General features: G+C 38.3%; 1 protein-coding gene across 1 annotated transcript in view; it reads left to right on the top strand.

The window, feature by feature from the left end:
* The window catches only part of LOC124551027 (nuclear RNA export factor 1-like), a 161228-nt gene that overhangs the window by 129841 nt on the left and 6137 nt on the right, over positions 1-25250 (top strand). Inside the window, exon 12 of the mRNA XM_047125875.1 lies at positions 7845-8018. Within this exon, the coding sequence (XP_046981831.1) occupies positions 7845-8018 (174 nt within the window). The remainder of the gene's footprint in view (positions 1-7844; positions 8019-25250) is intronic.

Genomic DNA, 25250 nt, shown 5'->3' with positions numbered 1-25250 from the left:
TTCTGCATTAATGAGTCTGTGATGAGAATATGGGACAGTGATGAATACATATCCAAGACAGTTGCAGCACAGTCAAACTGGCACTGGGTTGGAGCATATGCTGTAAACTACAAAACTAAAATACTTGTGCACACTTTACAACAAAATTTTTACTTACCAGGCATGAACAAAATTTTTACTTACCAGGCACGAACTCGACAAAGTGAACTCTACCTTGGGTAGTGTAGAATGCTAGTGATGATGTCTGGTGTGAGATGTGATATACAGTTACACACTTCACAAACACTCTCACTGAGGAATGCACAGTTTCAGTGAGCAAGAGTTAACAAGTCAGTGGTGTGTTCCAACCATGAGTGCAGTGTAACGCCAATCCCGATTGTTGCTACAAATGCTTGATATGCCATCATTATTGAACTGAAATGTGTGTTTGAAAACAGTAAGACTTGGCTAGTAGAGATACTGAAAATGTGCACATTGAGGACACTAACTGCAGATGTAGTATTGTCTGGATAAACTTGTTCATCACAAACATTAGTGGTTCAAAACACTATGTATCAGATCATCAGCGTTGTGTTATCAATGGAAAAGTGAAAAGGTTACCGCCCCCCCCCCCCCCCCTCAAATGCTAAACAGGGATCCATCTAATATATTAAGGATGTATTTTGTACTGAGGTAAAGAAAAATTTTACTTCCACTCTAATGAAACATTTTCTTTCAGTATAATCTGTGTAGTTCATACTCCATGTAGTAGTAACACTATTGTACAACCATTTCATGTAACCTGGAAATGCTGTACAGTATGGGGCAACGTCAATGCTCAAAGAAATCTGCTCAGAAACCCCTTCCTTCCACCTACTGTTTTGGTCAATGGCCTTTACTGTCAAAAACCTGATCATTCAGATGGGTTCTACCTCAGCCAACAATGTCAACTGAATCGAATCCTTCGGTCTATTATACCTGGTCATCATCTGCTGCAACTTTTGACCAGTCCATCAACAGCCTCCGGTGAAGTGCACAGTCCATTATTCATGAAACAAAAGCAAAACTTTCTTATTGTGACCATTTTGTACATGGCAATGATGTGACAATATGATATTGGCAGAAATAGTTGAATCAATAAATGTCCATACAGATGAGAAGTCATTTCAGAAATATAAAATACACTATTTATTTCCTGAACACCATCAGGTGTCCGACCTTCCACACTGCCTCATGATACCTGATGTTTTACTAAAAATGCTAAACAGTATGTAATAATTATCTGTTTAAACAAGTTTCACTGTGAGAAAAAGATATTATCTGAACTAACTGTCTTGTACTCTTCATAGTAACACCCCAAGCATGTGTTGATAATGTAATTTAACATCCAGTGTAAAGCAATGGTGTACCTATATTGTATCAAGAGAATCCCCTGAGTAGTGTAGTGGAATAGCTTTTCTAAGATTCTCATTAAAGTTGTCGCAACCAGTCAAGGGGACATTGTAATAAATTAATGTTGTTGTGCTTAGCCAGAGTTCCAAATGTATCGTATAACACTGTCACTATTTAACATCTTTGCTAAATTTTTGATGTTCAACTTAAAAGCTGACTCTTATCTTTTTCCTTCCATTCACCTTAATGTAAGCACATATTTTTGTTACTTGTGCCATTACAAATAATTACCATAATATGCTAATGCATTCAGGTGTCTATTTTATACTAGTCAATAGATATCCTATTACTAATGATATTTGCAGAAATTTTCTTTATTTTCATTTTTATGTAATTATGTTGGGAAATGATCAGTTTGATGCCGTGTTGATTTGTTCGCCATCAATGCGCCAATATATGCAGATTTGAACAATATATAAATCAAACCTTGCAATCTGAATTTCTTGTCATGAAGTCCGATTTGTGTATAATGAAAAACATTCTGTCATATTATAATTCATAACATGACAGTATACTATCACCGAGCTTATTCACTCCTGAATGACCCTGAATGTGACAGCTACAAAATCAGGTAATGAAAGATTTGTTGCTGTCAGTGAATGCATTAAATCTCAGACAGTTAATGAGCAAAAAATTTTATGGTAACTGCATGTAACATATGAGGTGTTCAGAATGTAGTGGGAACTTTTGTTTATTCATCAACATCAACTTTCTCCCCTTCAAAGTAATCCCTCTCAGATATAACAGACTTGTACCATCACTTTGTCTAACCATGGAAGCACTTCTGGAACTCACTTTTCATTATAGTATTCAGCTCCTTCCGTGATTCTATTTTTATCTGTGGCAAAGCAAAATCATTTCACGGTTGTCTTCAGCCTTGGGGATAGAAAGAAGTCGCAGGCGGCCATGTCCGGCAAATATAGTGGCTAAGGCAAATAACAATTTTGTTTTATGCCAAAAAATCATGAATAAGCATTGAGTTGTTAATGAGAGCATTATTGTACCACAGTTTCCACGAATAGTTTTTTCACAATTCCGGTCCTTTTCTTCGGATCGCTTCACGCAAACAGCGTGTAATGTCCAGGTAGTATTCCTTATTGACCGTAAGACAGGAACTCATGATGCAATGTCCCATTGTAATTGAAGAAAACAGTGAGAACAACATTCACGTGTGATAGAAGCTGTCAAAATTTTTTCGGTCTCGGCTCTTCAGGCAGTTTCCGTTGGGACAGTTAGGCCTCAGTTTTTATGTCATACCAGTATATCCATTTTTCGTCATTTGTGTTCTGGACCACTGTCGACTTCATTCAGCAATTCCTGAGAAATGTGTACGCAGTGTCGTTTTAGGTCAAAGTACAACAGTTGCTGCTATACTTATCGAGCCCAAGACACCCAAAAAATTGCTTTGCATGAGCCAAAGGATATGCTGACATTGTTGTCGGAAATTGATATGCTGGGATGTCCAGTGTGGGTGTCGTCTTCAGTGTCTTCTCGACCCTTTCTGAAGTGTTTATACCACTCGTAAACTCTTGTTTTACGCAAAGTAGATTTGCCAAAAGACACAGGCAACATTTCCAATTTGGTGCTTCACTTTATTCTGTTTTTCAAGAAAAATTTTACACAAATTCATTAATCCATCTTTTCCTAAAGTAAAAATTCGCCAGTCACTTGAAAACACATATAACCTTCTCGACTGTCAACAATAAACTAAATTTCCCGAACAGCGGGAAATGCAGACATACGTCAGGAACACGTATACCGAGAAGATAAAAATATGTTATGAGAATCTGACGTATGAAGCCTGCAAAATTAAAAATTCCCTTTACTTTTTGGTCACACCTCGTACATTCGGAGATGGGTGCTTCGCAAAAGTTTTACCTCTGTAGCCAAGTGGTCAGTGCAGTCAGCTGCCGTGTGGAGGACTCTTGTTTGATTCCTGGCTCTATGAGGGAATTTTTCCTCAGGGGGCGGACTGGAATGGGGTGCAGTGAGCCTCGTGATGCCAATTAAGATGCTACTTGATTGAGAAGCAGTGGCTCCAGGTCATGAAAACTGACAACATCCAGGAGATGGTGTGGGTGGGGGAGGGGGAGCATGTAGTGCGGTCTGCTGAATCATGATTTTGCCTTTTTTTGAAACAGTGTGATGTGTCGAGTACGCTGGTTGCATGATGAAGTGTTGTGACCCACAGTATGTGGAGGATGTAATTCGGGCTGGAGGAGGATCTGTGATGTTGTTGGGGTGTTTTTTTGTACCCAGACGTGGTTCCACTATCTTCATTACAAATAAGCTGCTGTCAATCACATCCTCAGATGAAAAAAATAGATTTCTACTCACCGTAAAGATGACGTGTCGAGTTGCAGACAAGATGACACGAAGCCTGTTACACATTTCAGATTTTGGACAAAGCCTCCTTCAGAAAGGAAAACACACATGAGCGAGCACACTTCACGCACACGTGAATGCTATTCTGGCCGGAGGTAGCAGTCGTTTGTGCACGGGGTGTGCTTGTTTGTGTGAATTGTGTGTTTTCCTTTCTGAAGAACTCATTGGCTGAAAGATGAAATGTGTTACAGTCTTGCATGTCTGCAATTCCGTGTGTCATCTTTACAGTGAGTAGCAATCCATCCTTTTCATAATACTGTCGATATGCCAACCTGGACTTTCCATTGTTTGATATGGCATTAACGGTATTCACAGGACTGCATGCATATGTTCCATGGCAATCAATGGGGCACACTATCTCACCTTGAGTGGCCCACTAAATCACCCGATCTTAGTCCCATAGAACAGGGGTTCCCAGACTTCTTCTCACTACCCACCACTTGACATTTTTAAAAATTCATGTGTACCTTGATAGCTTGTTCACCTTTTAACAAACACTGATGTGGGAGAGAGTGCTTCTGAAGGTCAGTCAATGACTGATGTGGGGTCAGGAACAGTAGGGGGGTGAACAGTTTTTGCCATCTCGCTCAGCGCTGACAACATTCGTATGGTTTTTGTGTCATGCCGACTGACTATCGTGTAGGATAGAAAAGTGATACGCACAAGTCGTAAGGTTTTATGGAAGGGGTTTTTTACAGAGTCGTTCATGTCCACATGTAGTACTTACTTGTAGCAAGTAATATGAATGAATAAGAGATGAATTACATTTAAACACTTAAAGAATTTATTAAACTTTTATTGTAATTTTCATCATACTCGCTGTCAGGTGGAGATTTAGAATTTTTTAACTGCATAATTTGAGGTAGTAGCTTTGTGCCACAAAAATCACTTCATGGTTAACTTAAAAGACAATCACATACGTGTCACACAGTCAAGTTTAACTTCACATCACACTTATAGTAGTCAAGAATCTGCTCATTGTAATATGCACACTCCAGTTCACCATTTAAGATAATTTCCAACAAAGCAGTAACAACAACAGTGAACCATTCACTGCATAATGACTACTGCATTTTCACATATGGGTATATAGCGTAAGGTGGCAGCAGTTCCAAAATCGGATGAAAACTTTTGAATGACCAGTGACGAGATCCGATCGAAATATCACTGGCATCAAAATGAGATGAATGGTTCCCGGCAAAGGCAGTGACGACTAATGAGGGGAAGGGTGGGGAGGGTACTGTCTGAACTTCCTGTGTCCTGCCAACAATCCAAAAGAGCCGTTCTGCTGTAAATCCATTTTTTTTTAATGTTTTATAGAGTCACTTTCATCAATCAATATAATTTTACTTTAAAGATAAAGTAACAAAAGAGAATAATTTTACTTGTGTCAGTATGTATTTTGTTTACTTGTACATGTACCACCTGATACGCCCTAGTGTACCACCAGTAGTACACGTACCACTGTCTGGGAACATGTGCCGTAGAATTCTGTGACTATTTGGAACAGCAGGTGATACGTAGCAGTCGGTGTGTCCACAGTTTGTAAGCTCCAAGTAATTTAATGTAAATGAGTGGCCTCAGCTTATATACCATACCTGAAGAAACTTGTGGACTTTCTTTCTCACCAAATAGAGGTTCTTATCAAGTCTAGAGGAGAGTGTAGTGTCTTGTGAGGTGACAAATTTTTTGGCTTGTGGTTGCATGTTGTGTGCAATGTTGTAGGACTACTTGCAAGCTGGTGTGCAGAACAGAACTGAGGACAGGTGTTCCACATTCAGAAGTAACATCACCTCGCCTTTGGCTGTTTTCCTACTGAGGTCATTCTTTCTGTGGTGGCTACAGCATCTCCAGATAAAAGCATCAGCATCTCTTGTTTATACAGACACAGGGGCTTTCTCTGTGCCAAGAGTGGCAGTTCCTTCTTATGACTGCTGGTCCCATCTGTGTGGGAGCCGTTTTACTCAGAAAATGATTCTTTCTCTTTGCTTTGTGCAGTTTACCAAGGAGGAGAGCACACTTTGCAGAGAGATTATGTAGTTATACATAAGTAATAGAATTTTGAGTATATATCTACTCTTGCTGTAGCATGTATTAGAATGTACTGGAACACACTTTGCTGCAGCTCAGTGTGCTTAAATGAAAAAGAAGAAAAGAGGAAGTAGATGTTTCTAATATGTATGGGAATTGGTTGTATATCCAAATTTCCTCCCCCCCCCCCCCCCTTTCTTTGTCCATCTCCTCCTCCCACCCCTCCCTTTTGGTCCATCTTCTCCCCCCCCCCCTCTCTCCATCTCCTCCTGCCCTTCTTTCTGTCCATCTCCTCCTTCTCACCTTCTATGTCTGTTTCCTCCCAACACTCTGTCCATCTGTTCCCCTCCCCCTCCACCCCCCTCACCCTGCTCTCTCTCTCTCTCTCTCTCTCTCTCTCTCTCTCTCTCTCTCTCTAACCTTGAGCCTTGTTTATTGTTATTTAAAATTCAATTCGATAGTATTCTAATCATAAACCAATAAGCTATAAATAAACTTTCCTGTTTGCTAACAATGTTTCTTTATCTATATGTTAAAAAGTACGTTTATCACAGTAACATGTAGAAATCTGAAGTAAATCAGAAAGCTACATTTTGGTAACAGTGTTTCCCCTTTATATATTACATATCATATGTATTAAAATATACATGTACTGAAGAATTAGGTACATGGAAATACACCCGTTACAGAATTCAGCATTCTGTCCAAATTTCAAAGCAGCCAGTCTAGTATTTCAGAGATTAGAGATTTTGAAGAAACCAACATTTACATTTTTATAATGTTTCCTGTTCTATTACATATATTTTACATATATGCAAGAAGGTATTCCAGTAGGTATGTAAAAACACATGAGTATTTGAATGCAATGTTGTGTCAAAATTTCAAAGCAATCCATGAAGAACTTTGGAGGTTTGAATTTTGATGAAATGAAGATCTACAGTTTGTTGTGGTCTTCCGTCCTGAGACTGGTTTGATGCAGCTCTCCATGCTACTCTATCATGTGCAAGCCTCTTCATCTCCCAGTACCTACTGCAACCTACATCCTTCTGAATCTGCTTAGTGTATTCATCTCTTGGTCTCCCTCTACGATTTTTACCCTCCACGCTGCCCTCCAATACTAAATTGGTGATCCCTTGATGCCTCAGAACATGTCCTACCAACCGATCCCTTCTTCTGGTCAAGTTGTGCCACAAACTTCTCTTCTCCCCAATCTACAGTAACAGTGTAGAAAAAGATAGATTGTTACTTATGGTAAAAAAGACAGTCAGGTTGCTGACAGGCACATGTAAAAGACAGTAACATATAGCTTTTGGCCACAGCCTTCATCAGTAAAGAGATACACACACACACACACACACACACACACACACACACACACACACACTCTGCCCAAGGTGCTGGAGTTGGTTAATCATACATCGTACCTGTCTGCAACTTCACGTGTCTTTGTTACAGTAAATAGCAATCTGTCTTTTCCTACACTGTTGATATTCCTACCTGGAGTCTTGATTGTTTGATCATCTACATTTGTACTTATGTAGAAACTATGAATGTTCCTAATTGCAAGTCTCCAAAAATTTTTGCTGAATGTTTGAAATTTTGTCACAGTGTTGCATTGGAATGTGTGTGTGTTTTTATATACCTATTTTTTAAAATGTATGTAATATAAAGTTTTTATAAATTTAATAATAGGGAACCATTGTTACAAAAAATATCTAAAAGTTACATATATACACATTATATATTAAAGAAATAGATACCTAAAAACATGCCTGTTTTAGAACGTAATGCTGTGTCTAATTTTTCATGCAATTGATCAAGAACTTTTGGAGATACATGATTTTGAATGAATAAAAATTTACATTTTTATTTATATATATTATGATCTCTATAAAAATCTAATTTTTATTTAAGTGTCTGAAGTAACCATTAGAATGATTCTAATGATTGCAAGATATTGCAATGAACATTTTCCAAAATTGTATTTATTTTTACAGGACAAAAGTACTATATTGACTGTTACGGGTGTGTTCAAAGAGCAAAATCCAAAACAGAAGACATCGCCTCGACATTTTATGCGCACCTTTGTCCTGGTCAGACGACCAAGTGGTGAATACCAGATAGCTAATGACATCATGTATGTTACAAATGCAACAACAGATGAGGCGGAGGTAAGCTGCATTACTAGAATTGTATTATGTCTCATGTATTTATATCCTAGGCTGCATTTGGACAAGTTTGACTGTGCATCGGGGGTGTAATGTAGATGATGAGATGCAGAAATATTGTACTTGGATTTCTCCTTCTGGAGTCTTTGAAAAGTGAACCATGTACGTATGATTCAAGTTGAACTACTTCTGCTTTAATTCTCCGATTGCAGCACCTCCACTTTCTCCATTCCCATCCATGAATTTTTTTTTTTTTTTTTTTTCCTTTTCTGTTCTTGGTGTAATAAATAATTAGTTCTCAGATTGTCGTAAGTGCTTCCATTTATTCAAGACAAACTTGTAATAATTTACAATCTGCTATTCTTTCATGAATACAGTCTAGGCTCTCACGAACTGTTTCTGTAGCCAGTATCTACGTCATTTTTATTTCTTTATCCAAGTCCGAAGAACATTAAACCACAATATAATTTAAAATTACAGTATAGTATTAATCACAAAGAATTTGACATTTTATGAGTCCTTTGTTCAGCAGCCAGAATGACACAGTCATTCGCTGCAAACAAGTCTTCGGTGTCATGTGGTTTGCTCAGATTATTGCAAACTGAGAACTGTTCAGAGTCCTGTCTTGCCCACATTCACAAAATTCATCATCACTGATAACCCATGTCTTTAAATTAGTCTCCTCACCACTCCTATTATTAACCTGTTGAGTGCCTTCCAGGTCCCACATTTGAGATAACAGCCTGATTGTAGCATCTGTTTGCTGCCCATAATTCTCCAGGAGTCTTTGTTTGCTACAGCTCAGTTCAGCGGGCTTCTGTTGGACTTGAAACTGATGCTGTTGTAAGCGGGAATTTTTTTTTTATATGGATCTCTTTTGTGCTGCTTCTTTTCATTCTGTGCTGCTACCTGTCTTCTTACATCTGGAGGTACTTGCTCCCATTAGTGGAAATGTCTTGTTGAGTGGGGCTGGTCTTAGGCACCCTGTGACTATTTGGCTTGTCTCATGAAGAGACAGCAGAGAAACAGAAAGTGAGTGGAGAGGTGTGGAGGATGTTGGACCGTGCTCCCCATGTGGTGTTTTGTCAGTTTGCGGATAAGATTGTTCCTGGTACAAACCTCTGATGTAGTGACTATACAGTGTTGTTTGCAGGTTAAGGTATCATAGGTATTGGGGGTAGACACAGGGATTTAGATTTTATCCTTTCCAAATGATGTACAATTTTATTCTTGCATCCTTATTGCGTGGGTGGAACACACGAGTTTCAAGTGGTTGTTGTTGTAGTAGGTGGCAAGTTCTTTGACATTACATGTTATCTTGACCAGCAACAGCTGTGACATCTGCATAGATGAAGGAGCAGGTTCCAACATTGAATGGCTGATCATCGATATATAAAGTAATATTGGAGGCACCACACTTCATTGGGGAAAGCCATTCTTCTGCATTCTCCAGTGACTTCCTGTCATTTAGAGAGACAGTAAAGTCTCCTGTTCTGCATCCTTAGTTGTTATGTTCATCTTATTTATTAGTTTCTTACGATTCATGGTATCATACACATTTAAGAGATTAGCAGGAAGAATCAGTACGCAAAGAAGTGGGATATGGAAGTACTATGGAATGATGAGATATGCCTGAAGTTCAGGGAATAGTTCAGTAGGCAGTGCAGTTGAAGAGGAATGCACATCTCTAAAAAAAGCAATCACAAAAGTTGGAAAGAAAAACATAGATTTAAAGAAGGTAACTGGGAAGAAATCATGGGTAACAGAAGAAATACCTGAGTTGATTGATGAAAGAAGGAAGTACAAAAATGTTCAGGGAAATTCAGGAATGCAGAAATACAACTTGCTGAGGAATGAAATAAATAGGAAGTGCAGGGAAGCTAAGATGAAGTGGCTTGAAAAATGTGAAGAAATTGATAAATAAATGATTAATGGAAGGACACTTAGCATATAGGAACATTTGGTAAAATTAGCAAGCGTGATAACATTAAGAGTGCAGCGGAGAGAACTGACAGGTGGAAAGAGTGCATTGAAGGCCTCTATGAGGAGAAAGATTTGTCTGACGTGATAGAAGAAGGAACAGGAGTCAATTTAGTAGTATAGGAGATGGAGTATTAGAATCATAATTTAAGACAGCTTTGGAGGACTTATAGTCAAATAAGGCAGGATAACATTCCATCAGAATTTCTAAAATCTCTGGGGGAAGTGGCAACAAAACGACTATTTATGTTGGTGGGTAGAATGTATGTGTCTGGCGACATATCATCCAACTTTCAGAAAAATACACCAAGCCGTATTACAGAAAGACCTCGAAGCAATTTAGGAGTGGGCTGCTAGTTTTGTTACTGTTACGTTCAATGTGCAAGTATTACGGAGATGCTTCGGGAACTCAAATTGGAATTCCTGGTGAGAAGGTAACATTCTTTTTGACATGAGAAAATTTACAGAACCGGCATTTAAAACTGACTGCAGGAAGATTCTACCGCCGTCAAAGCACATTTTGTGTAAGGACCATGATGATGACACAAGAGAAATTAGGACTTCTGGGGAGGCATATAGATAGTGTTTTTTTTCTCCCCCTCACACTGTTTGGGAGTGGAATGGGAAAAGAAGTGAGTAGTAATAGTGCAATGTACCTTCCACCACATGCCATACGGTGGCTTGCGGAGTATGTATGTAGATTTAGAACTCGTGTAATCTGCTTTCTTTTGTACTCTTCCTCTGTTTATTTGGTTGTATCAAGTATCTGACTAGTACATAACTTTCCTGGTCTGAAACCTGGCCGGTCTTAAATGATCTTCTTGTTGATAGACTCACGAATTTGATTCAAAACCATTCCTTCCAGAACATCAAACAATGGCACAGAACTGATACAGGTCTGAAGTTGCTTGGGTTATTCTCTTTTTTTCCTGGTTTAAGTAGCACCACAACTTTCTCCTTGTGCCAGATCCTTGGGATTATCATTCTAGCAAAACAAGTGTTCATAATGTTCAGGATTCAGTTGATAGTTACAGGGCCAAAGGACTTTGTTTGCTCTGATCTCAAGTCATCCAAGCATTTTCATCAGACAAATAGTTCTTCATCTCTGAACGGAATGCCAAGATGAGCATTCTCCTCTTCGCATCGTTTGAGTTTTATTATATAATTGTTGTCTTGGTTATCCGTAGAAGTAAATTTGATTAGAATACTCTGAGGTCCCCCTTGGCATTATTGCAGCACCTGATGTGATGTCGGGTTTTTATTGAATAAAAAACCAGGATGGAACATACTGCTGTCGTAGCACAAAAAAGTCGAATATGTTCAGGACAACATGAGGGATGTTACACGTATCCTCTTCAGGCTATGATGTTATGTATTGTTTACTATAGCTGGCGAATCTTCTGGATTTTGGGCAGAGGATCAAGGACCTTAGTCTATAAATTGCAGTATTCAGGTGTGCCAACACCTTGCAGCTAAGAGAGGTCACTCTGCTGGGAAGTAGGTTTAACTCATAAAAAAAATTCTAATTTGTCAAGATGTTTTGATTTAATGTCTTTGAAGCTGCCGGATAAGTTAGAAAGCTATTTCCCTTCTTTTGCATCCCTAACTCTGTGCAGGATATATTTGCCTTTTTGGTGCTACAATACAAGCATTTTTCATTCTGGTTCCCTACTTTACTCTACCATAAATTTCACGTTAGACTGGCATAGTTCGACACCTGATTTAAATTTCCATTGACTCGGCCGATGAATGATTCATTGTAGGTTTGTTTATTGTCTTTTGAACCATGCTGCTTGAGTTGGGCATTGTTAGTCTTTTTAGATTAGATTAGATTTACTTTCATTCCAATTGATCCGTAGTGAGGAGGTCCTCCAGGATGTGGAACATGTCAGAAAAACAACAATACATGACAAATATTTAAACTAAAACAAATAAGCTAATGTACCATTCCACAGGTCCCAAGTGGAATGATCGTCATTTTTTAATGAACACTAAGAGTCATTTTACAAATACTATTGCACTGAATTTAAAATAAAAAAGTTTTATATTTATTTATAAGGTAAGAAACATGTAATACAACTACTGTAATACTTATTTACAATGAACACATTACTGCACTGAAATGGTGCAGAAGTTAGATTATACTTACACACACACACACACACACACACACACACAAATTTTCAGTGAACACATTACTGCACTGAAATTGTGCAGAAGTTATGTTGTACTTATATACAAATCAGTTGGTTTTCCTCAGAAATTCATCAATGGAGTAGAAGGAGTTGGCCACCAATAAATCCTTTAGGCTTCTCTTAAACTGAATTTCATTGGTTGTTAAGCTTTTTATGGCTGCTGGCAAGTTATTGAAAATGTGTGTTCCTGAATAATGCACACCTTTTTGTACAAGACTAAGTGACTTTAAATCCTTGTGAAGATTATTCTTATTTCTAGTATTGATTCCATGAATTGAGCTGTTGGTTTGAAAAAGTGATATATTTTTAATGACAAATTTCATTAAGGAATAAATATATTGGGAAGCTGTAGTTAGTATCCCTAGTTCCCTAAACAGGCTTCTGCAGGATGTTCTTGAGTTCACACCACATATAATTCTTACTGCACGTTTTTGTGCCCGGAAAACTTTAGCTTGGCTTGATGAATTACCCCAGGAAATAATCCCGTATGACATTATGGAATGAAAGTAAGCATAGTATGCCAGCTTTTTCATTTTTATATCCCCTATGTCTGACAAAATTCGCATTGCAAACAGAGATTTGTTAAGACGCTTCAGCAGTTCTGTGGTGTGCTCCTCCCAGTTGAATTTATTATCAAGCTGTAATCCCAAGAATTTAACACCGTCCACTTCTTCTATCTTCTTGTCATCATATGTTAGACATATACTCTTGGGACACCCCTTACAAGTTCTGAACTGCATGTAGTGTGTTTTTTCAAAGTTTAGTGACAAAGAATTGGCTAGGAACCAGTGATTAATGTCTACAAATATTTTATTGGCTGATCTTTCTAAGACTACACTTGATTTGCTATTTATTGCAATGTTTGTATCATCAGCAAACAAAACAAACTTGGCATCTGGTAATGTTACTGATGAAAGGTCATTGATATACACAAGAAAAAGTAAGGGCCCCAAAATGGAACCTTGTGGGACCCCACATGTAATTAGTTCCCAGTTGGATGATGCCTGATAGCTTGATACATGTCTCTTTCCTAATAACACCCTTTGTTTCCTGCCAGAGATATAAGATTTGAACCATTTTGCAGCATTTCCTGTTACACTATAATATTCTAGTTTACTTAAAAGGATATTGTGATTTACACAGTCAAATGCCTTTGACAGATCACAAAATATACCAGTTGCCTGCAATTTTTTGTCTAATGAATTAAGTACATTTTCACTGTAAGTGTAGATAGCCTTCTCAATATCAGAACCTTTTAGAAATCCAAACTGTGACTTTGACAGTATGTTATTTGAGATAAGATGGTTATAAAGACGACTGTACATTACTTTTTCGAAAATTTTTGAGAATGCTGGCAACAGTGAAATTGGACGGAAATTTGATGCTATTTCTTTATCTCCCTTCTTAAACAGTGGCTTAACTTCAGCATATTTCAGCCATTCGGGAAATATTCCACTGATAAACGACTGGTTACACAGATAGCTTAATATGTTACTTAGCTCAGAATCACATTCTTTAATTAACTTTGTTGATATTTCATCATACCCACTAGATGTTTTTGATTTTAAAGATTTTATGATGGACATTATTTCTGTTGGGGTAGTGAGGGGTCAAATTCATATTATGGAAGTTACTTGAAATGTCTGGTCTAAGGTAATCCATAGCAGCATCTACCGAACCTGACAACCCCATCTTTTCAGTAACAGTTATAAAATGTTTGTTAAAAAGTTCTGCAACACTATACACATCTGTCACCAATGCATCATTTACTCTTAATGCTATTTGTTCCTCTTCATGTCTGGTTCTACCGGTCTCCTCCTTCACTATATCCCATATTGTCTTTATTTTGTTATCTGATATGACTATCTTTTCCTTGTAATATATTTGCTTTGACATCCGTATACAGTCTTTAATATTTTGCAGTATTTCTTATAATGTGCTATAGCATCAACATTGGAAATGTTTCGGATTGACAGATACAGTTTTCTTTTTGTTTTACAAGATACCCCTATTCCTCGAGTAATCCATGGCTTCTTTGTAGACTTTGCTCTAACCTTGGTAAGTTTTGGGGGAAAGCAGTGTTCAAATAAGGTAAGCACTTTATTAGCAAAAATGTTATATTTTTCATTCATGCCATGAGCACTGTAAACATCAGTCCAGTGAATGTCTCTGAGGAGTGTCCTAAAATAATCAATTTTTGGCTTACTGATTACCCTCTTGAGCTCAGATTTAACAGATTTTATATCCTGTTCAGTATTAACATTTAACAGAAGGAACTGCATGTCATGGTCTGAGAGGCCATTGACTATTGGTTTTGTAATATAATTTTGTTCATTTGACTTTTCTATAAAGATATTATCAATGGCTGTTTGTGAGCAAGTGGTTATCCTAGTGGGGAACTTTACTGTGGGAATTAAGTTGAATGATAGTGTTACTAACTCAAATAGGTTCTTATTGGGAGAGTCTTTAAGGAAATCTACATTGAAATCACCAGCAACCACTATTTCTTTGTTTTTGGTTGTTAAATGGGCCAGTACAGCTTCAAGGTGGTTTACAAACAGATTAAAGTTACCTGCAGGTGCTCGATATACACTTAATATTATGAAAGATTTTTTGTGAAAATCTAATTCTGTTGCACATGCTTCCATATGCTGTTCTAGGCAAAATTTATGAATGTCTATGTTCTTAAATTTATGACAGTTCCTGATGAATGTGGCAACTCCTCCTTTCTCCATTTCTGATCTACAATAGTGAGATGCTAACCTAAACCCTGTAACACTTAAGAGTTCTATACCAGTGGTCACATGATGTTCAGAGAGGCAGATTATGTCAGCTGGGTTTGAAGACTCTAATTCATCTATGCAGATAGTTAATTCATTAATTTTATTTCTCAGTCCTCGAATATTTTGATGCAATAAAGATAGCTGACATTTCACATTGACTGACTTAAAATTGGATGGAGTTAAAATATCTGCTGACAGTTGAAAATTCTTAACCAATGGCTGTTTATGTTGATGTAATAAGCTGGAATTATGTTTTTTGATTTCTTTCTCAAACTGAAGGTTTGTCTCAGTTCTAACCTCTCTTAAAATTTGTTTTCTTTCTGTCCTCCCTACCCTAAAAAAGGGTCTTTTCTGAATCCTATAACCACTGGTATTTTACCACTCATGACAGTGCCTCCCCCCTTTAACTTTCCTGCAATTTCCCCAGCCAATTTACCCTTCCCCTTCCTGTTGAGGTGAAGGCCATGCCTAGTATAATCCCACCTACTGACAGAATCAACATGAACCACACCAATGTGTGACCCCGCACCCGACATGAGCAGCCGTTCCAGCTCCAAATTAACTCTCTTGACAGAAGAGTTCAAATGAGGTCGGTCATGGCGCCCAAGAACAGATACAAACTCAACACTGGTATGCCTCGATGCTGATGCAATCTTCGCCAGGTCACACTCTATGCTGTACCCAGGATCTCTGTCAATACTGTTACCTGCCCCACCCACTATAACCACGGTGTCTTCCTTAGTGAAATCTTTGCAAAGTGATCCTAAATCCTCTGTCACCTGCTCCAGACCAGCACTAGGTTTAAAAAAATTGGTGACCTGGTATTCTGATCCTAGTTCATCCTGCAAGAGTTGGCCAACACCTCTTCCATGGGAACTACCTAACAACAACACTTTCTTTCTCTTTACTGATTTCCCTACATTCTTACTTTTCAATTTGCTGCTGAAAGTTTGTTGTGCCCTGTCTACACCTGTAACTGCTTGAGGCTCACCAGCTTCTAACTGAAGCAACAGGTCAAATCTATTTTCCACATTCACCATAAAGCTGTCAGACAAAGTTCTAGGCCTGTTCCTCCTGTTGCCTGTTGCCACTTCCCACCTCTCTTTACCCTTCTCCCTCCTTAACCTGTCAAGATCTCCCCTGGCCTTGTCTAACTCAGCCTGAAGGGCAGCAATTTTCCCCTCCTGTTCCAGTATCTTCCTATCTCTACTACAAATCCTACAAAACCACTGATGAGTCTCATTTACTTCCCCTATTCCCACGCCACTACAGTCACCCACATGGAAAAAACTACAGCACCCATCACACCAAAGCCCCGACCTAACAATTCTACGGCAAGTCAAGCACTTTTCACTCATGATAAACGTAATAATTTATTAAGAATAAGTCAGTTAAATTACAGATAAACACGAAAATATGGTTACACAAATTTGGCCTATACGCAACTGTGTGTAAACAAAAACAAAAGTGCAAAGTTTCTGAAACAACAAGTTAAACTTTACGCTACTTTCCGGAAATGCTAGTTAAATAATGAAGAGGTACGCTAAGTTAAATTGCAGGAGAGAGCAAGGAACAACTAAACGAAATTCTATAGATTTGCTGCAGCAGAACGTAAACAGAAAATACGACTGTACGGTCTTTTCGCGTTTTCTGCTATATTACGTAATGAGAAATGAAACCTTTAATGGTACACTTAAACTAATACACTTATTTACCACGTAATCAGTACTAATCTATGTGTTTTATAATCTAAAATAACCTATCTTTACGAGAACACCAAACCTCGCGCTAGTCGCTTGGCTGCAGGGCTGCTCTGTGGTTATTCACCTGGTATCATTGAACCTGGTCACTATAGCCTTCTATGTTTTCAGGGCACACGAGCCTCACCACTATGTCAAGGTCACAATCCCACTGGAGGTTTTATGTTTTACTTTTTCACGTATTTTTTAATTTTATTATGTTGTTTTGTATTCTTCATTTTTTTAAATTTTGTTTAATTTTTTATATATTTTTTACATTTTATTCATATAATAGAGGGAAACATTCCACGTAGGAAAAATATATCTAAAAACAAAGATGATGTGACTTACCAAATGAAAGTGCTGGCAGGTCGACAGACACACAAACAAACACAAACATACACACAAAATTCAAGCTTTCGCAACAAACTGTTGCCTCATCAGGAAAGAAGGAAGGAGAGGGAAAGACGAAAGGATGTGGATTTTAAGGGAGTCCTTTTTTCCCCCTAAGGTAAGTCTTTCCGCTCCCGGGATTGGAACCACTCCTTACCCTCTCCCTTACATTTTATTCATATACACATGAAACTGTATAAGCAAACATGTGAAAAATAACCATATATACTAAATGTTGTTGTTGATGTTGTCGATGTTTTCGTGGTCATCAACCTAAAGATTGGTTTGATGCATGTCTCCACACTATTCTATCCTATGCAAGCCTCTTCATCTACGAATGATTACTGCAACATACATTTTTATGTCTCTGCTTACTGTATTCATCTGCTGGCTTCCCTCTACAATCCCCCCACCCCACTCCCCACCTACCTCCAGTACCAAATTGGTGATTCATTGCTACTTCATAATATTTCCTATCAACAAATCCTTTCTTTACTGAAGCTGTGTCATGAATTTCTGATCTCCCTAACTTTACTCAGTATCTCCTTTTTGGTTAAAAAAGTTACCTGCCCCCCCTAATTTCGGTTATTACACTGCCGAAATAGCAAACCTCATCTACTACATTAAGTGTCTCATTTCCTAATCTTTCATGCCTCTCAACTCATACCTGTTGTCTGGCTTCCATTGTAAATAGCCTTTTGCTCCCTTTATTAAACCATGCTAAATTCAGAATTTCAAAGAGAATATTCCAGTCAACATTGTCCAAGTCTACAAATGCTGTGTACAGAGGTTTGCCTTCCCTTAACCTATCTTCTAAGATAATTCATGTGCTCATGATTGTCTTGTGTGTTCCTACATTTCTCCGGAATGCAAACTGATCTTCCCCAAGGTCAGCTTCCACCAGTTTCTCCAATATACTGTAAATGATTCATGTTAGTATTTTTCAGCCATTATTTATTAAAATGATAATTCAGTAATTTTCAAACACATCAGCAACTGCTTTCTTTCAAATTGGAATTATTACATTCTCTTTGAAGTCTAATGGTATTTCGTCTGTCTCATACGTCTTGCACACCAAATAGAAGAGTTTTGTATGGCTGGCTCTCCCAAGGCTGTCAGTAGTTCTGACAGAATGTTGTCTACTCCAGGGCTCTTGTTTCAACATAGGACTTTCAGTGCTCTGTCAGATTCTTCTTACAGTATCATATCTCTCATCTCACCTTCATCTATGCCCTCTTCCATTTCTGTAATATTGCCTTCAACTTCAGCTCCCTCGTACAGACACTCTACGTCCTCCTACCTTTCAGCTTTCCCTTCTTTGCTTAGGACTAGTTTTCCACTTGAACTCTCTTTTCTCGAAAAGTCTCTTTAATTTTTCTGTAGTTGGTATCTATCTGTCCGCTAGTGAAATATACTTCTAAATCCGTACATTTGTTCTCTACCCTGCTTAGCCATTTTGCGCTTCCTGTAAGTCTCATTTTTTAGACATTGTGTGCCCTTTTGCCTGCTTTATTTTCTCCACTTTTATATTTTCTCCTCATCAATTAATTTCAGTACCTCATGTGATATCCAAGGATTTCTACTAGGCATTGTCTTTTTACCTATTTGATCCTCAGCTTCCTTCACTATTTCATCTCTTTAAAGTTACCAATTGGTCTGATACTGTGTTCCCTCTTCCAATCATTTTTTGCCTAATGCTCTCTCTGGAATTCCCAACAATCTCACGTTGTTTCAATTTGTCGAGCTCCCATATCCTTAATTTTGTACCTTTTTTCTGTTTCTTCAGTTTTAATGTACAGTTCATAACCAACAAATTGTGGTCAGGGTCCACATCTGTCCCTGTAAATGTCTTACAGTTTAAAATCTGGTTCTAAAATCTCTGTCTTACCATTATACAATCATTCTGAAACTCTCCAGATCTCTTCCAAATGTACAATCTTCTTTGATAATACTTAAACGAAGTGCTAGAGATGATTAAATTATGCTCCTTGCAGAATTCTACCATTTGGCTTACTCTTTCATTCCTTTTCCCCAGTCCATGTTTGACTACTATTTTTCCTTCTCTTCCTTTTCCTACTACCAAATTCCAGTTCCCTGTCACTACTAAATTTTTGCCTCCGTTAACTATCTGAATAATTTCTTCAACCTCTCCCCGGAGTCACTCTCTCTGCTCACCCCTACCACTCCCTGCACTCCTACCTTCTATATGCTCCCTAAAGTGCATAAACCCAACTACTTAGGATGCCCCATTGTGGCTGGTTACTGTGGCCCCACCGAGAGAATCTCTGTTCTCTTAGACCAACATCTTCAACCAATTACCCAGAACCTACCATCCTATATAAAAGACACCAACCATTTCCTCCACTGACTCTCCACAGTTCCTGTCCCTTTCCCACACATTGCCCTGCTCGTCACTATTGATGCCACCTCCCATTACACTAACATCCCTAATGCCCATGGCCTCACTGCTATTGAACACTACCTTTCCCAATGCCCGATGAATTCCAGTCCAATAACCTCCTTCTTAGTCGCCATGACTAACTATATCTTCATGCACAATGACTTCTCCTTTGAAGGCATTGCCAACAAACAAATCCGAGGTACAGCTATGGGCACCCGCATGGCACCATCCTATGCCAACCTATTCGAGAGCCCTCTAGAGAAATTCTTCCTAAACATCCAGAATCCTAAACCCCTCACCTGGTTCAGATTCACTGATGACATCTTTGCGATCTGGATTGAGGGTGAGGAGACACTATCCACATTCCTCCAGTACCTCAACAACTTCTCCCACATTTGCTTCGCCTGGTCCTACTCAACCCAACAAGCCACCTTCCTATATGTTGACCTCCACCTCAAAGATGACTACATCAGTACTTCCATCTATACCAAACCTACTGACTGCCAGCAATAGCTCCACTTTCACAGCTGTCACACGTTCCTTATCAAGAAGTCCCTTCCATACAGCCTAGTCACCCATGGTCGTCACATCTGCAGTGATGAGTGATCTCTCTCGAAATGTACCGAGGGTCTCGCTGAAGCTTTGACAGACTGTAATTATCTTCCCAACCTTGTACAAAAACAAATCTCCCGTGCCTGATCTTTCCAGTCTCCCATGACCTCCCAAAGTCCCACCGTCTGGCCACAGAGGATTATTTCCCTCGTAACTTATTACTACCCAGGACTTGAGCAACTGAATTACATTCTCCGCCAGTGTTTCGACTACCTCTCCTCGTGCCCTGAAATGAGAAATTTTGTGCCCACTATCTTTCCCACCCTCCCACAGTGGCATTCTGCTGTCCACCGAACCTACACAATACACTCATCCATCCCTACACAATCTTCATGGCTCATACTTCTGTAACAGACCTGTACCGTACATCCTCCCATCACCACGTATTTCAATCTGGTCACAAACATCACCTATCCCATTGAAAGCAGGGCTAGCTGTGGAAACAGTCAACTGATCTACTAGCTAAGCTGAATCATGCTATATCCTGTGGCAATCTGATGGGAGGTTTGGATTTGGCAAATGCCTAGAGAACATTACCTGCTGCTGTGTGTTATGCCAGCTGCGAAGTACGGAGGAACTGGTATTACAGCATAGAGCTGCTTTTTGTCGTTAGATTGTAGTCCGTTTATTGTGCTTAAGTAAACACTAAATCCAGAAAGGCACAAATACATTTTCCAGCATCGTGTCCTGCGTACAGGAACTGAATAGTTTGGAAATGATGACTGATGGTATCAGTTTGAGACTGCACCCTTGTCATAAAGCAGCATCTTAAGGCAATGGTTTGTGTGCAATGACATTCGTGAATGAATTAACCTCCCTAGAGCCACAACCTGGAACACCTCTGAGATGAATGAGAGTAACAACTTTCTTCCAGACCCCAGCATCCAACATCAGTATCTCCTGTGGCTTCAACTCTTGAGGAAGAATAGGCTGCCAATCCTCTACAGACATTCAGACACATTATTGAAAGTAGTCCTAGCAGAGTTCAAATCATCATAAAGGCGAAGGTTGCACACGCCGCATTTCCATTAATAGATGTCCAGATACGTTTAATCGAATAGTGTATTTCTTGTGTCTACTTGTTCTCACTCTCTGAAAGAACCGACACCACTTTAGTCTTCTTTTCCTAATTTCATCTGTAATATATGTCTGTATCACTTCTTAATTTAAATATTTCTGCCACTGTACTATTTCCTGTTATATTCACTACAATCTTTCTTTTCTTTTCCTAATGATTTCATTTTTTTTAAATTGATTCTAAAATTAGTGTTTCTGATGCATTTGTGCATTCTGAACAATGATTTTTTTATAATAAATATATTTTGTTATGTGAAGTGCTAGAACCATAATTTTTTAGAATTTAAAATAGTATTAGGGCATGATTGTTTTTGTAATTTAAAGACAAATTTCAATTGAAATATTGTCATCAAACTGTTATATAAAACACAAAAATTTTGTAGCCAAGATAGGCACTGTCAAAAGGCGTAAAAACATAGTGAAACTATGACAGATGCAAAGCACCTGTAGTGTTGGGTCACCATCAGTTGCTGTATGTGGGCTATTTCTGTTTGTTTATTGAAATTTTAATATTTTTTATGTCCTCTAATGGTGCAGCTCTTGGCTGCAAGTGTAATAATGTCTGTGTGATTACAAAACTAGAACTGTTTGCTGTAACAGCAGTTAAGTTATTTGGCTGATAGGCTGATGGCTGTGGGTTCACATCTTGTGGAGTGCCTTCTGTTTATGTTCACATCTTTATTGAAATGACTGATTTACAGTTTCTTTCATATGTAATCCTTTGTTTTAAATGACTGAATGAGGAATGACAGCCAAAAAAATATACACTTAACAATGAAAAGTAATTTTTGACACTATTGTACAACTAGCAGAAATAGATTATTTCAACTTTTGTTTTTTAATTGATAGGTCAGTATTTTTAGAACTGATTTGATACAGTTCTCCATCCTACGATATCCTGTGCAAGCCTCTTCATCTCCAAATACATACTGTAATCGACATCCTTTTAAACCTGATTACTGTATTCATCTCTTGGTATCCCTGTGCGATATGTACACTCCTCTCCTCCTAAATGACGAAACCTTGATGCCTCAGAATGTGTCCTGTCACTCGTTCCCTTCTTTTAGTCTTTCCTCCCCAATTCTATTCAGTATTTCCTCATTACTTATGTGATCTACCCATCTAATCTTCAATGTTCTTCTGTAGCACCACATTTCAAAAGCTACTTTTCTCTTATTGCCTGATCTGTTCATCATTCATATTTAATTTCCATACAAGGCTACATTCTAGACAAATACGTCCAGAAAATATTTCCTAACATTTTGTATTTGATGTTAAAAATTTCTTTTTTTAGAAACGTTTTTCTTGCCGTTGTCAGTCTAGATTTTATATCCTCTCTACTTCAACCATCATCAGTTATTTTACAGCCCAAATGGCAAAACTCATCTTCTACTTTTAGTGTCTCATTTCGTAATCTATCTCCCTCGGCATTGCCTGATTTAGTTCGAGTACATTCCATTAACTGTATTTTGCTTTTATTAATAATCATCTTATATCCCTCTTTCAAGACACTTTCCAGTCCATTCAGCTGCTCTTCCGTGTCCTTTGCTGTCTATAATAGTATTACAATGTCATCATCGGAGCTTAAAATTTTTATTTCTTCTCACAGACTTTAATTATTTCTCCAAATTTTTGTTTGTTTTCCTTTACTCATTGCTCACTGTACAGATTGAATAGCTTCGGGGATAGGTACAACCCAGTCTCACTCTCTTCTCAACCATTGTTTTCCTTTCGTACCCATCTCCTCTTATAACTGCTGTCTGGTTTCTGTACAAGTTGTAAACAGCCTTTTGCCCCTGAATTTTACCGTGCCACTTGCAGAATTTGAAAGAGTGTATTTCAGTCAATATGTCAAAAACTTTCTGTGAGTCTACAAATCCTATAGACAGAGGTTTACCTTTCCTTGACCAAACTTCTAAGAGAAGACATAGGGTCAGTATTGCCTCTTTTGTTCCTATGTTTCTCCAGAATCCAAACTGATCTTCCGTGAGATTGTCCTCTACCAGTTTTTCCATTCTTTGTAAATAATTGGTGTTAGTATTTTGCAACCTTGACTTATTAAACTGATAGGTCGATAATGTTCACACCTGTCAGTGCCTGCTTTTTTTTTCTTTTTAATTGGAATTCTCATGTTCTTCTTGTAGTCTTAAGTGTGTTTCACCTGCCTTGTACATCTTGCATACTAATTGGAGTCCTTCTCACGACTTGCTGTCCCAGGAAAATCAGTAATTGTGTCAGAATATTGTCTACTCCAGGGGCTTGTTTCGACTTAGGTCTTTTAGTGTTCTGTCAAATTCGTCTCACAGTATTGTGTCTCCCATTCATCTTCACCAATGTCCTCTTCCATTTCCATAATATTGCCTTCAAGTTTATTTCCCTGTATCTATTCCTCCCTACTTTGAGCTTTTCCTTCTTTGCTTAAACCATATTTTCCATTGGGGCTCTTGATATTCATGCAGCTGCTTCTTTTTTCCTCAAAGGCCTCTTTAATTTTCCTATACGCAGTGCCTATCTTTCCTAGAGCTATACATACTTCTAAAACCTTGCTTTTGTTCTCTAGCCATTCCTGCTTTGTCATTTTGCACTTTCTGTCATTCTCATTTCTTAGCTATTTGTATTCCCTTTTGCCTGCTAAATTTGCTGCATTTTTATATTTTTTTCCTTTCAACAATGAAATTCAATTTCTCCTTGATATTCAAGGATATCTTGTAGGCCTTGCCTTTTTATGTATTTGTTCCTCAGCTGCCTTCACAATTTCAGCTCTCAAAGCTAGCCACCTGCCTTCTGCTGTATTCCTTCCCCCTGTTTCTGTCAACTGTTGCCTAATGCTCCCTTTGAAACTCTGAACAGCTTCTGCATTTCTGCAACTGATCTGGTTCCCTTCTCTTTAGTTCCTCAGTTGCAATTTCTTCAGTTTTAATCTGCATTTCATAATCAGTAAATTGTGGTCAGAGTCCTTTTCCACCCCTGACAATGTCCTGCAGTTTAAAATCTGATTCTGAAATCTCAGTTATTACGTAATCAATCCAAAGCCTTCCAGTGTCTCCAGGTCTCTTCCATGTGTACAGCCTTCTTTCATGATTTTTAAATGAAGTGATGGTGATCATTAAATTATGCTGTGTGCAAAATTTTACCAGGCTGTGTCCTCTTTCATTTCTTTTCCCCAGTCCATATTCGCCTACTATTTTTCCTTCTCTTCCTTTTCCCATTATCGAATTACAGTCTACCATCACAATTTAGTTTTCGTCTCCCTTAACTAGATGGAGAATTTCTTTCATTTCATCATACATCTTTCAATCACTTCACTACCTGTGGATCTAGTTGACATATAAACTTGTACTATTGCAATGAGTGTTCGATTTGTGTCTATCTTGGGTACAATAATGTGTTCACTATGCTGTTCAAAGTAACTTACCCACATTACTATTTTCTTATTCATGTATTACCTGTGCTTAATTTTATTTAATTGGATAGATAAAAAATCTGAAACTTCTTGGCAGATTAAAACTGTGTGCGGGACCGAGCACACACTCCACTGTTGAGTGAAAATCTCATTCTAGATAAAAAATCTACTCACCAAGCGGCGGCAGGACACACACATAAAAGAAAGTTTTAACTGGCAAGCCTTTGGAGCCAGTGGCTCCTTCTTCAGGCAGAAGGGGTAGGAAGAGGGGTGAAGGAAAAGAATTGGAGAGGTTAGGAAAAGTGGTAGATTTTGGGAAAGTCACCGAGAACAGCAGGTCAGGGGAGACTTACCGTACGGGATGAGAAGGAAAGTATCATATTTATAACCCTGTACTCACCAGATCAGTAGTCCTGATGAGTGTACCACTGAATGTTACTAACTCCTACTATATCTTAACTTCAATCAATCCAGTTCCCTTTTTAAATTTTCTGCCCTACTTACCCGATTAAGGGATATAGCACCCCACACTCTGATCCATAAAATGACAGTTTTCTTTTTCTTGATGATGGCATTCTCCTGAGAAGCCCCACTTAGAGGTCCAAACAGGAGACTATTTTATATTCATGATTTTTTATCCAAAGGGATGCCA

This window comes from Schistocerca americana, chromosome 9 (assembly GCF_021461395.2).
Source record: "Schistocerca americana isolate TAMUIC-IGC-003095 chromosome 9, iqSchAmer2.1, whole genome shotgun sequence".
Taxonomy (NCBI): Eukaryota; Metazoa; Arthropoda; class Insecta; order Orthoptera; family Acrididae; genus Schistocerca; species Schistocerca americana.
This window is presented reverse-complemented; position numbering and strand designations above follow the sequence as displayed.